At 34.9% G+C, this 14765-nt stretch overlaps 2 protein-coding genes and 1 pseudogene across 2 annotated transcripts; all 3 read right to left on the reverse strand.

The window, feature by feature from the left end:
* Nucleotides 1-871: 871 nt before the first annotated feature.
* On the reverse strand, nucleotides 872-2756 carry LOC140957956 (wall-associated receptor kinase 2-like; annotated as a pseudogene).
* A 2271-nt stretch (nucleotides 2757-5027) lies between these two features.
* LOC140971068 (wall-associated receptor kinase 2-like) lies at nucleotides 5028-7885 on the reverse strand. Its single transcript, XM_073433129.1, has 3 exons — nucleotides 6810-7885; nucleotides 6539-6706; nucleotides 5028-6342 (listed from the first exon to the last, which is right to left on the reverse strand). Exons 1-3 carry the CDS (start codon nucleotides 7699-7701, stop codon nucleotides 5126-5128), a joined length of 2277 nt encoding a protein of 758 aa, XP_073289230.1. The 5' UTR covers nucleotides 7702-7885; the 3' UTR covers nucleotides 5028-5125.
* A 1981-nt stretch (nucleotides 7886-9866) lies between these two features.
* On the reverse strand, nucleotides 9867-13369 carry LOC140971069 (wall-associated receptor kinase 2-like). Its single transcript, XM_073433130.1, has 3 exons — nucleotides 12184-13369; nucleotides 11347-11514; nucleotides 9867-11246 (listed from the first exon to the last, which is right to left on the reverse strand). The coding sequence occupies exons 1-3, from the start codon at nucleotides 13121-13123 to the stop codon at nucleotides 10030-10032; spliced, it is 2325 nt and encodes a 774-aa protein (XP_073289231.1). The 5' UTR covers nucleotides 13124-13369; the 3' UTR covers nucleotides 9867-10029.
* Between the last annotated feature and the right edge of the window lie 1396 nt (nucleotides 13370-14765).

The following is a 14765-nucleotide window of genomic DNA, read 5'->3' on the forward strand; positions in this document are numbered from 1 at the left end:
AAAATTATAGAGTATATATAACATAAATTCAGGTGTAATGATATGAATATATTATATCACAAATTGCTGTATAGTAGCATAATATTTTACTTATAATTCCTTAATTTAATTCGTGCAATTATTATTATTACATAGATTTTTAGCTTCTGTTAGTTTCTAGATTCTTGGTAATTTTATTTTCATTTTTTAACCTTCCATGCAATTTTTTTTTAATTAAGTGAGAGCTATTAGGAGTGCAAGCGAGTCAAGTTGCTCGTAAGCGTCTCGGTCAGAATTCGACTCTTCACTCGAGTCAAATTCGAGTAGGTCGACCTTTCACTCGACTCGAGTTTGAGTCAAACTCGAGCTTATAAAATTTAAATAAAATCGAGCTCAAATAGTACGATGGTCGACTCCACTCTACTCGTTTGCACCTCTTTAATCTGTTTAAAAATTATTATCCTGTTTAACTAATTTAATTTATTTTAGCAGTTTTATTTTTTAATTACATGATAGACTACCCGCCCAAAATCATGTACTCTGTAATATATACACAAATAAGGAAATGCATAAAAAATTCAATACACCAATACAAAAATTGAAAGGTTATCGGGGGGATGTTTATAGCTTGGAGCGAAGGGACAGTCCCTGACTATGCCTTGTGTATGCCCGGTGCTAAGTTCAGGACTAATTGTCTCAGGATACAAATCTGTTGCTTCTGCCGGACTCGTCCATCTCCCATCTTCTTCTTGAACCTCCGGCTGAATCCATGGATAGCTCGAAAACTTCCGTAGACCTTCGAGCTCCATCGCCACTTCTTTCATGGTCGTCCTCTCCTCGCTGTGTAGTTTAAGGCATTTCTTTATGAGCTCAGCGACAGTCTTGAGTTGCTCTAAGCTCCCTTCTCTCCGAACTCGGGGATCCAAGATTTGGAACAGGGGTTGGACTTTAATGACATGAAGAAAAATGTGGAGAGGCTCTTTTCATCATTTGTTTTGATGTTGGAGAGTGGCCTTCTCACTGTCATTAGCTCTGCAAGGACGACACGGAAGCTGTAGACGTTTCTTTTCTTGGTTAACTGGTTTGTATGGAAGTATTCGGGGTCTAGATATCCTAAGGTCCCTTGTACTAGAGTCCTCACTTGTGTTTGATCAATGGGGACTAATCTTGAAGCCCCGAAATCTGATATTTCCGCTTTGTAGTATTCGTCTAAGAGTATGTTTGGCGACTTAACGTCTCTGTGGATGACCTGAATTGCTGCTGAAGAATGAAGATACGACGATGCACTTGCGGATTCAATGGCAATTCTCAGACGATTGTCCCACGAGAGCCAAGCCATCCCTCCACTGTCATGTATGTGATGAAACAACGTCCCATGTGAAACATTTTCGAATACTAATAAAGGTACCTTTGTCTCCAAACAACCACCCAAAAGTTTCACCACCTTTTGATGGTTGACTTGAGTCAAGATAATTACCTCGTTTATGAATTGTTCGATCTGGTTCTGATCCATTACTCGAGACTTTTTTATTGCCACGATTTGCTGGGGATTAGTCAACATTCCTTGGAAGAAAGCTGTTGTTTCAATAGCAACCTCCTTGGAAGAAAGTTGTTGTTTCAATAGAAACATGCCATTCTGCTGGAAGAATTGCTCCCTTTGTTTCATAAGCTTCCTGGCTTTGATACCGAAGTATAGCCAATTCACAGCCATAATTAAGCTTAAGAAGCAGAAACTCGTGCCTGGATTCAAATCAAGAAAGATCAACCAAAGGTGATTAATTATGCCTTTCTGATGAAAAGGGCCAACAAAGTTGCATACAGATTTTAAAAATATGCTTCTTTCGATAAAATTCAATTTAAAAAAAGCACCTAACGCGAACTTGAGAACTGGAAACTCTGAGTTCTGAGCAATGCATTTGTACCCATCTCTTCTTCCACTACTAATGCGTCCCTTCGTGCAAGAGCAGTTACAACCACCAGGGGTGTTGATGCAAAGCGCATGAGCATCGCAAGGATTACTTTCGCATTCATTGATATCTGCCAAAGAAAATTATGTGTAATTCATTACACTGTTGCTGTTAAAAAGACAAAAAAGATCTAGGATCAATATTTGCTATTGCATAAAAAATTATAGCTGATAGCTAGTTAAACTATGCCATGCTCCTGGACTGCTTTCCATGTAAAATATTTTCTATTGCATAAAAAATTCTTGCACAGAACATATGTTTACCTGTGCAGCCTGGACTTAGATATGGATTCCCCTCAAATCCTTCAGAACAGTTACATCGATATCCTCCAAGACCGGTATCCGAATCAACACAATAGCTATTCTGCTGACACGCATGATCATTAGATCTTCGAGCTTCACTTGAGACCCAATTCCCCAATCAAGTACTCTATTTAAAATTCATATTCATAGATGCTTGCTTTATATATTTCATTGAAATAGCAAGTCGAGAAATAAATAGCCTTGAAGATTAGAAGAAAAACACTAGAAAAAGGAGAAGCATAAACACTGTTCAATACATCAGACAAGCACATGAAAACTCGAATGGCTTAAAAATGGGATAAACTTCTTTCAAATTGATGGAAAACTTATCAGTGGGGCTGTTTATTGCGAGGGAACTCACCGTGTGCTACATTGTGTACGCCCACGTGCTAGGTTCAGGACTCATAGTCACAGAGTGAAAGTCTGTTGATTTTTCCTCATTCATAAATCCCACAACTTGTTGAACCTCTGGCTGAATCCAAGGATGATTCGAAAACTTCCGTACCATGTAGCTTAAGGCATCTCTTTATGACCGCCTGGAGTTGCTCTAAACTCCCTTCTCTACATACTTGGGGACTCAAGATTTGGAACAAGCGGTTGGATTTTAGTGACATCGAGAATCTGTGGATGATCGGCATTGCTTTTGGAGAATGAAGACTGGACAATGCAGGACATTTCTTAAATGATCGCTCCTAGAAAACCAAGGTGTTTTGCCACTGTCATATATGTGAGAGACCGTATGTCCGTATCATTTGATATAAACTCATAAACCAATAAAAGAACTTTGCTCTCTAGCAATATTCCAAAAGCTTAACAGACATTTGGATGATTTAATTGAGTCAAAATAAACATCTCTCTTATAAATTGTTCGATTTGTTTATGATCCATTATTCTCGATTTCTTAATAGCGACTACTCGTTGATCGGATAAGATTCATTTTTAAACCGTGTCATAACCGCCCATGCCAAGAATCCGGTCTTGGGAGTAATTGTTAGTGGCCTTTTGGAGTTGAGAAGATCTTACTTGTGTTCGACTAGAGTGCTTACTTACGGGCATTTGACAACTTGGTCTAATAAATAATTATTTTGGAATATTCAGTTTCGACCCTCCAATGTACAAATCCTAGCTCCGCTTCACATGAGTTACTCTTAAGCTTCAAAATAATTGAAAATATTTTTTTAATTTTAACCATTTTCGATTTGTTTTTTATTTATGACCTTATCATTTGTATAAAAAACAGAAAATTCTAAAAATAGCGAGTAGGTTTAAAATTTTTGAGATGGAGCCAGAAAAGAATAACTAATTATATATAATAAAAAAATTTATTATCAATGTTATAATTGACATGGAGACATAAAATAATACTATGGATATACCAAGAAAAAGAAGATTTTAAAAAAGAATCTAAATTTAATACTGAAAAAGTTATATACTATACTTTTAGAAATCAATCAATTACCTGAAAGTAAGAGTAATAAGGTACTTTACTATATAGTCTTTAATTATCATCCATGACATGTTCACAAATCACAACCATCAAATTTTCCCAAAAAAAGGGCAAATAATAATACTTAAATTACTATAATTTATTTAGTAGTATAAAAATTAGAGCAACAAAAGATTTATATATAATTATTTTTTATTAACTTAATATTTAACCGTATAAATTGGTTCAGTGTTTTTTTTAATATGCACTAGTAATTAAATTGGTTTTATAAGATTAATCTCAATAATAAATTAAATGTGACGACATTCAAAAAAATTAAAACATAAACACTTTAAAAGCTGAAAGACGGAAATTCAAACATCGTTCGATTTTGAGAGAATGGATTTGACAATTAAAAAAAGACAAAAACATGTCTGAGATAGTATTATAGGTCGTATTTTGTGAGGTAGATCTATTATTTGAGTCATCTATGAAAAATATTACTTTTTATGCTAAGAGTATTAATTTTTATTGTGAATATAGGTATGGTTAACTCGTCTCACAGATAAATATTCGTGAGACCATCTCACAAGAGACCTATTCTTAAAAAAAAATAGGGACATAAAAGATTGTGATAAATTGGTTTAGAATATATATTATCTTTCAATCATTATGTTATTTGATTTATTATGTTTATTTTTATATTTTTATTTTAATGTGTGGCTGGCGGATAACTTTTATTTGATTAACAAAAAAATTGGTGTGTTTTTTCCCGCGAAGAACATGACTGAAAGATAGAATTCATGCTAATATAAAAGATCTAAATTAATTTGGACATATGTAGGAATGACAACGGTGTAGATCTACCAACGGGTCCAATTTGGGTTGAACTCGTTAGACCCGTTAATTTTATTTAGCACATTTTTTTTTCAAATTATAATTTTTTAATAGTAATAATCACACAATAATAAAATATTTAAAAATTAATAAATTATAAAAATTATTTTTCATATTTACATTAATATTATTTAGTAATCAAAAAAAATTAACACAAGTCAAAATATATTAATTTATATTCAACAAATAACAAAAAAAATTCATAATTATATGTTCAACTAATAACAAAAAAAAAATCATAATTACATATTTTTATATGTAATATTAAACATATCATAATAGCTACAATTAATTCAATAATTAAGTATTATGAAGGGATTAGTGCATTTATTAGTCAATGTAAATATGTAATTAAAAATTTAATTAGATTATTAATAATATACGTGTATACTTTTATAAATATATTGATATATATAATAGGCGGGTGGTTCACCAAATACCAAGAGACATAGGTCTAATTCACCCCGAATGGGGTGGGAAGGCCAGTATCTCAAAAGGCTTAATAATGGGAGACATAAATTACAAAATTCTAACTTCAAATGAATGAAAACAAATCAGCGGGGGCTGTCTATTGCGCGGATCAAAGGGGAACTCCCCGTATGCTGCATTGTGTAAGGCCCAGTGCTAGGTTCAGGACTTATAGTCACAGTGTATAAGTCTGTTGCTTCTTCCTCGTTCATCAATCTCACAGCATCTTCTTCGACCTCGGGATGGATCCATGGATGATTCGAAAACTTCAGTAAACCTTCGAGTTCCATCGCCACTTCTCTCATCGTCGGCCTATCCTCGCTGTGTAGCTTAAGGCATCTCTTTATGAGCTCTGCAACGGCCTGTAGTTGCTCTAAACTCCCTTCTCTACGTACTCGGGGATCCAAGATTTGGAACAAGCGATTGGTTTTTAATGACATTAAGAAAAATGTGGACAAGCTCTTTTCATAATCTGTTTTTGTGTTGGATAGTGGCTTTCTCCCTGTCATTAGCTCTGCAAGAACGACTCCAAAGCTATAGACGTCGCTTTTGTCAGTTAACTGGCCTGTGTGGAAGTACTCGGGGTCTAAGTATCCCAATGTCCCTTGGACTAGAGTGCTCACTTGTGTCTGATCAATGGGGACTAATCTTGAAGCCCCGAAATCTGATATTTTTGCGTTGTAGTATTCGTCTAGAAGTATGTTTGGGGACTTTACGTCTCTGTGAATCACCGGCATTGCTGCTGAAGAATGAAGATAGGATAATGCACTAGCAGATTCAATGGCTATTCTCAGACGATTGTCCCACGAGAACCAAGGCATCCCGCCGCTGTTATGGATGTGATGGAACAAAGTCCCGTTTGAGACATATTCGTAAACTAATAAAGGGACCTCGGTCTCCAAACAACAACCCAAAAGTTTCACCACGTTTCGATGGTTGACTTGAGTCAAGATAATCACCTCGTTTATGAACTGTTCGATCTGGTTCTGATCCATCACTTTAGACTTTTTGATGGCCACAATTTGCTGTGGATGGGTCAAAATTCCTTTGTAGACTGTGCCATAACCTCCCCGGCCTAGGACTCGGTCTTCTGCATAATTGTTGGTTGCCTTTTCGAGTTCTTGAGCAGTAAAGATCTTGGTCGATTTCATGCTAATCTCATTGGAAGAAAGCTGCTGTTTCAACAGCAATCCGCCATTCTGCTGGAAGAATTTCTCCCTTAGTTTCATTAGCTTCCTGGCTTTGATAACGAAATATAGCCAAGTCGCAGCAATTATTGAGCCTAAGAAGCCAAAACTCATGCCTGGATTTGAATCGAGAAAGATCATGCAAAGGTGACTTATTATGTCTCAGTTGATGAAAAGGTCCACTATAGTTGCAACATGTTTGAAAATTATGCATCTTTTGATAAAATTACTACTTTTGAACTCGAAATAATGAAACTGTAGGAAATTTGGTTGAAGATTCAATGAAAAAGATATGGGTGTTAAAATGAGTACCTAATGCAAACTTGAGAACTGGAAACTCAGAGTTCTTAGCAATGCATCTGCGTCCATCTCCTTTTCTATCACTGACGTATCCCTTCGCACAAGAGCAGATATAACTGCCTGGGTTGTTGATACAGGTCGCATGAGCATCGCACGGATTATTTTCGCATTCATTTATATCTGCCAAAGAGAATTACATGTAATTCATTAGTCCATTTGTAGACAGCTATCTAGGGGCACTCTTTACCAATGTGAGAGATTCTTAGAGATAAAATATACGTACCCATGCAGCCAGGACTTAGATATGGATTCCCCTCAAAACCTTCGGAACAATTGCACCTATATCCTCCACGGCCGGTATCCGCCAAATCAACACAATAGCTATTCTGCTGGCAGGCATAATCATTAGACCTCTGAGCTTCACTGCAGTTTTGAGACCCAATGCCCCAGTCAAGAATCACCGGCACTTCGTTCACGACTGTTTCCAGGAAACTCGTGTCGTCGAGGTTTGCTATGGTGAATTTAAAGCTGTCGGGATCTCCAAGAAAGGCGTATCCACAAGGGCTGAATGACGAAACTGTTTCATGACGATTGATAGTAATCAATCTTGTTTCGAAGTTCTGTAAACCCTTCGGAATCGCAGTTTGGCAGCATCCGATTCCAGTACACTCCCCTTCGATCACATCCTGGGTACTGGAGCACATCGCGACACATCCACTGCTGAAATCGCGTGGTTCTGATCCTTGTATCACTGCGAAATCATCACACCCCACGATCGTGAACCTATTCGATTCAGAAAAGGTGAAAGGAGTTCCTGAAACATTGATAGACATGCTGAAATTCACAAGGCCATTCGGGACATAGCAGGTTCGGCCGACCCAGTTCTTGATCCTTATTGTGCCATCTGTGATGTCAACAATCTCCAGATTTCCTGTGTTTACAAAGGGTCTTGGAGGATTGAATGAAGTGTTGCAGTTAACATTGAACCGTGCGCTCAAAGAACACCCCGTTCCGATCCCAACACCGAATGGATATGGGACTGTTAAATTCCCGCAGCTTCTTTGGCAATTAGGCTGGGTGATTGTTGCACCTTGTGTGATAAATCTTGAATCCGTTCTTGCTAGTGCCAATTGGAGGCACAATAAAAGATGTAAGAAAATGGATTCTAACAACATGGTTGTGATTATTACAGCATTTAATGTATAACTTGATCAAATATATACTCTTTTCTGGATTGAAGTAGTGGAATATGGTGGATACATTTTCAGTTTCTGGGAATCTGCACAGAGTTGGTGAAGATAATTTAGAGCCTAAGAGTTGACGTTGTGAGGTAGAGAAAGTAAAGGCAGCTACTCGTTGATTTCATATTTTTACGCAGGGTTGACTAACTTGTTGCTAGGACGTTACATTGATTTGCCATGTTATGTGCACATCACTGTGGCCCATACAATTTAGTCTAATTATTTGTTTCAACCAGCGAGTTTTTTTTCATGGAGATCGGGATTAGAACCTTAACATGTATCGCTCATGTCATCAAGTCAAGACAACCAAGATTTTTTTTTTACAATAATCGTTTGTATAAAAATAAATAAAATTTTATTTACAATGATTTTAAAGAATCCAAAATTTCTTTTTCTCTTCACTCTTTTGATCTCATCAATTGTGGTTCTATTAAAGGACATGGTAANGTTGACTCGGATGATTTTGTGTCCACGCAAAAAAAAAATAAATAAAACGAGGAAATTCAAAGTTGGCGGCTCGTGAACAGAGAGCCGTTTTATCTAAAAATCACAGCTAATGAGATTTGTTGACTTGGTATTTACGAGGCTCATTAATAATCCATAAATTCTTTTTGGCATTTAAGAAGGCATAGACAAACAAAAGTCTCCATTTCCTGCCAAATCCCATCAATTGGAATACACACCCGGAAGAGAGGATGTACTCCACAGAATTATTTGCACTCCAAATTTGTTAAATAATTTTTTTTTATTGTTTTATATATAAGATGGTTAAAATATCAAAATATCAATAATTTTTTTTTTAATTGATTTTATATCATAGCACGATTTATTATTTAATTTATTTTGATATAATCTTAATATATATAAATATATTTTTATGTACGTGTGATGTAATACACTTTGATTTCGTTATGTATATATATAATTTCATTTCGTTATGTACATATATATAATTTCTATATTACATGAAAATATATTTAGTATTTATGTTAATATTATGAAAAATATCAATTTTACTCATGCATGTATTGGGGCGTGACATTTTTAGTCTTGTATTTTTTTTAAATCAATTATAGTTCTGTAACTATATTTTGATAATAAATTTTAGTTTTTCTATTCAAAATCATGTAATTAAATTATTAATATAATTTTTAAATTTATATAATCATATTATCAAACATATGTGCATGTTACGAGAGATTTTTTCTAAACCACATAGTTATAAAATTTAATATAGTATTAGTCATTTAATTACATGACTTAAACGAGAAAGACTAAAATTGATCGTCGACACATATTTAATGGGTACCCGTATCTTTTAATTACATTATAGACACAATCCAACACACCAAACTAGTAACTCAAAAGGCTAAACATTAATGGAAGACATAAATTGTAAATTTTTAATTACATAAACTTTTTTAAAAAGAATTTAATCAATAAAATAACCTTGAAAATAAAATATATACACAATTTAATTTAACAATAATAATAATTTGACTAAAAAAACAATTCAGTTAATAGTAAATGGTAAATATTAAATGTAGCAAATTAAATGCCACATGTAGACGACTCCAAGGAAACCCAAATCTCCTACAATTTATAATACAAAATTTCTTTTTACAGCTTCTCACATTCATTTAGAGTTGAGTTCTTGCTATGCTGATGGTATTACTTACTTTTACGGTTGATTCACCCTCAGGAGAACATGTCATTAATCATATTGGGAAGTCGACTTAGCGATGATTGTGTTTTTTCTACGTAGTGGAAGAGTTAAAATCCACAAAAATACGAGGAAATTCAGAGATGCAGACTCGTTTGTCCAAATCTTACATAGTCCACGGCTAATGAGATTTCCTTCTTTGACTTGGTATTCATGAAGCAATCGAATAAAAAATGCTTTACTCAATAATAATCAAGAAATATTTTTGGCGTCTAAGAAAGCATAAATGCACACAAGTCTAGAAATACCATCATCGGTAGGAATAGAAACACCCCAAAAAAGTAATAGATCCTGGAAATTTTTGCATTTGGTTGGGTTAATAGGATTAGTAATCCCATCCAATCAAATCAAAGTTTTTGTGGCAATATTGAATTAATAAAAAAAATATTTAAGTATTATTTCACATCCTATTCAAATATTTAATAATCACAATTATATAATTTATCTGTACAATCTCATCGACCCAAGACGGACTGTAAAAGAATTTGGTATCTTATTGCCATCTAAAAAGGATTTTTGGCTACCAATCTAACAAACAACTAACGGGGAGTGGGATAAATCATAGGACTGTCCATAGTATCTTCTTGGATAAAATGTGCTACTGAACTAGATTCTGGGCCTGAATTGATTGCATACAAATCTGATGTCTGTCCCGAATGTTCACCTAAAAGTGCCTCATTTTCTTCTCTATCTTGTTGAAGAATCCATGGATGTTGAGTTGATTTCCTTATCCCTTCAAGCTCCAGTGCCACTTCTTTCATTGTTGGCCTTTCTTCACTTTTCAAACTCAAACATCTCTTCACAAGCTCACCAATTCGTTGCAGCTGCTCGAAACTACCTTCTTTCAAGAGTCGAGGCTCGAGAATTTGAAACAGGCGATTTTCTTTAACGGACATGATGAAATATGTGGCTAAGTTCCTCTCTTCTTCTGATTTTGTAGGTGAAAGGGGTTTTTTCCCAGTCATCAACTCGGCAAGAACGACCCCGAAGCTGTAAACGTCGCTTTTTTCTGTTAACTGGCTCGTTTGGAAGTACTCAGGGTCCAAATAGCCTAAAGTCCCCTGAACAAGTGTTGTCACTTGTGTTTGGTTTAAAGGGACCAGTCTTGAAGCGCCGAAATCTGATATTTTTGCAGTGTACGAGTCGTCTAAAAGTATGTTGCTGGACTTCACGTCTCTGTGGATAATAGGCATTGAAGCAGCAGAGTGGAGATAGGCAAGTGCACCAGCAGATTCAGTAGCAATTCTTAAACGGTTGCTCCAAGAAAACCAAGGCGTTGCCGCACTGTTATGTATGTGATGGAAGAGTGTACCGTTTGATATAAACTCATAAACCAGTAAAGGAACTTCACTCTCCAAGCAACATCCCAAAAGTTTAACAACATTTCGATGGTTCACTTGAGTTAAAACAATCGCCTCATTTATAAATTGTTCGATTTGGTTCTGGTCCATTATTCTTGATTTCTTAATAGCAACTACTCGTTGATCAGGTAGGATTCCTTTGTATACCGTGCCATAACCACCCCTGCCAAGGATACGGTCTTCAGAGTATTTGTTAGTGGCCTTCTCTAGCTCTTCGGCTGAGAAGATTTTACTAGACTCGACTCCACCCTCAATAGATGAAATCTGTTGCTTCAAAAGGATCCCACCATTTTGGTGGAAGTACTTTTCTCTCATTTTGACAATCTTTCTTTTCTTGACTCCAAAATAAATCCATGTGATACCAGTAAAAATGGAGAGCAATCCAATACTGAAACCTGAAACATCCATTTGACAAGATTAAAATTATACATTTATGCATTATAAATACACAAAATAATGATTTGTCTATTGGCACAAACTTGGTAAATAAATTACCCAAGGAGAATTTTATTACTGGAAACTGGGAGTTGACAGAAATGCATCCATGTCCGTCTTTTCTTCCATCGCCCGAGTATCCTTTTTTGCAAGCACAACTAAAACTCCCAAGAGTGTTTGTACAAACACCGTTTGCATCGCATGGAGTATTATCACATTCATTTATGTCTGTCACAAAAAATGACATTATGTCTGTCGGGAACAATAAGCCCGGAAAATTGATATGAAAACCATAAATGAACACGTAAATTTTACACTGAAATCCCCTCCTTAAGAGAGAACCAATTCTTATGGACTATATGGATCAGTTTAAGAGTCGCAAATCTATGACAGATAACGCGTATATATTTGATATAAAATATAACTATTGTTAGCTCTTTCTTTGCAATACATATTACTGAACTAGAAGGAAATAAAATCTTGCAGATTTTATCTAAAAAAATTTCATCGACATCTACACATTAGTATTTCTGAAGCATCCCTATGATTTCTCTATATGTTTGAAACGTATGCAGCGAGGGGGGAAATTACCCAAATATTCGACTTGATTCATCTTCTATGTGCTTAAATCCCAACATAGTATCCTAGTTTCTTCGTCCTAAAGTTCATATTCGCCGAATTATTAAATTCATGGTACAACTATCCACAACTATAAGCATACACATTAACACAGAGGTAGAGATCAATAAATTAGTGTCGTCATCTGGATTATTAATTTCCTATGACAATTTAGGTTTCATCTTCAATGATAAAGAAAACCCATTTCAATATTTTCTTTAGTACCAAGTCAAATTAATAAACCACTCTAAACAACAATCTAAAAAAACATAAACTAACCTGTGCAGCCTGGACTTATATATGGATTGCCTTCGTACCCTGTTGTGCAATTACATCGGTATCCTCCAAGGCCCGTGTTTGAATCAACACAAACACTACTTTCTCTACAAGCAAAATCGACAGATTTCTCGGCTTCCTCACAGTTTCCACTCCCAAGTGCCCATTCAATAACAATAGGGACTTCCTGGATTGTCCTATTCTGAAAATTCACGTCTGAAAAATCTGAAACCCGAAACTCAAACATGTCCTGAGCCCCAAGAAATGCGTACCCACAAGTAGCAAAACTCCAAATGTTAATATGATTTCTGAGACTCGCAAGAGCTGATTCAAAATTCTTTAAACCTTTCGGAATCGGAGTTTGACAACAGCCAATTCCAGTACAATATCCGTCCAGTAAATCACTCTGCTGTGAACAAAGTGATAAACATCCGCTGGTAAAGTTCCTGCCGCTGGTACCAACAATCACAGCCAAATCGTCGCAGCCCACAACTGTAAACTTATTGAACTCAGAAAAGCTGTATGGGGATCCAGTCAGGTCGATGGCTATCGTGTTCTGTCGGGTGATATTGCCTGATTCTGTGTAGCATCTCGCAGCAACCTCATTTTTTATCCGTATTTCGTTATCAGATATGTTGACAACTTCAAGATCCGTGGATGTAATGGTGAGTTTAGGCGGGCTGACGGAATGATCACAGTTCATGTCAAACCAACGGCCAATCGAGCAGCCTGAGTTGTTTCCAATGCCGAAAGGGAATGGAAGAATTACATCTCCACACTTCGTCTCGCAGCCAGGTTTTGCTATATTTGATCCTTGGTTAAAAGATTTTCTTGGAACAGTGAGGATGGTGGAAGAATTAGGAAGGGGATGATCGGCTAATGCCAGAGAAAAGGACAATATAATCAAGATTACAGATTCAGTAAGCTTGTTTTTTATCTTCATGGCTCTTGTTCACTGGGTAACAGGCCCGATCAGGAGTTGTCTAATGTATACTTCTCCCGGGGAAATCCCATATATAATCCAGAGAGGTACGAGAATTTTAATGTTAAAAATCAAAAGCGTTGAAAAGTTAGGAGAAAACTTCGTACAAGCAGAGCCAGGTCCAGGGGATGACTTGGTTTGACACGACACTGGCAGAATTGTGCCAATCGGAATTTTCAACTATGGATTTTTCAACAGTTTAGATTGAATAACAAAATAGTATGAAGGGAAATATTGCATTTTGAATCTGTATATTTGTTTATTTGTTATTTTGATTATATATATTTTCAAATTTATAAAATATTTGATCGTATAAAATACCGTTTTCGAGAGTAAAAAAATTATCAATATAGAAAATAAAATTTTAGAATGTAAAATTCAAGCTCAATTCATATTAGTGAATCCAGAATTGAGTTATTGTTTTTTCAAAATAATTTCATTAGAATTATCTAAAATAAACCAATTCAAACATGATGATATAAGTTTAAGAAAATGTTAATAGAAATTTCATATCCACTTCCCGATTACTATTGAATTAGATAAATATAAAAATCAATATTTTTTAAAAAATAAATAAATAAATTATACAAATTACAGGTGTATTTAAAATGATCTCACAAATATTAAAGAAAAATACATATCTTATGTACTTTGTTACTAAAGATGAATTAACAAAACAATGGGACAAATCAAACCAGCCGGCATACATACGGCTTAACATACACAAATCTGCAAATAGTGAAATTTAAACATCGACGACCCAATAATTAACGAGGCCGGAAATGTTTTTTAAAAATCTTAATTACTAAACTAAGAAGACAACCCCCTGTAATGTGAAACAATGTTGTAGAAAACAGTCTGGAGCATCATCAAATAGTCTAGAGTCGCATACTCCTTTTCTAGTTTCGAAATCGCTATCGGATGAGTAAGTATAGGGCCACGTTGTGTGTTCATGAAAGTTATTAGAGTATCCCAACACCCACCACCTTATCAAAAATCGTAGGATCCACATGTCATATACACATTACATTAACACATCTATTCTCCCACATTCATTTTAACATTCACACTCATTATTTTTAGGTCCTGCTGTCCACTCATTCATTTTACTCTTACTTTAAATTAAATATATTCACTTTCAAATTTTGTAAGAAATTTCTAAAAAACCCTCGGTAATTTTCATCCATTTCGAAACAAAGTAGGATTTAAGAAATTTTTGAAAAAAAAATGAATTTGAGATGATGAAAATAGAAGAGAGAAGATTTTTGGAGTGAAGAATAATATGTTTTGATGTTTGAAATAATTTGTGTAATGTGTGAATATTTATAGATGAATATATTATTTTTTTATTAAACTAGTCGTTAATTAGCCGTTAACACAATTTTTTAATTTTAAAAACAAAAACAACTGTTATTTTTTAATTTAACATTATTTTTTAATTTATTTTATTTTTCGAATTTTTTTTTAAAACATACAAATTTGAAATTAAAATCAATATTCATCACGTGTGTGGGGCCCGAGTTTAGCGACAGTTTTTACAAATCTGTCGCAAATAGCGACGGTTTATAAAAAACCGTCACTAATTATCGAATTTTTTTTTTTT

Source organism: Primulina huaijiensis, chromosome 2, assembly GCF_012295235.1.
Source record: "Primulina huaijiensis isolate GDHJ02 chromosome 2, ASM1229523v2, whole genome shotgun sequence".
Lineage (NCBI taxonomy): Eukaryota > Viridiplantae > Streptophyta > Magnoliopsida > Lamiales > Gesneriaceae > Primulina > Primulina huaijiensis.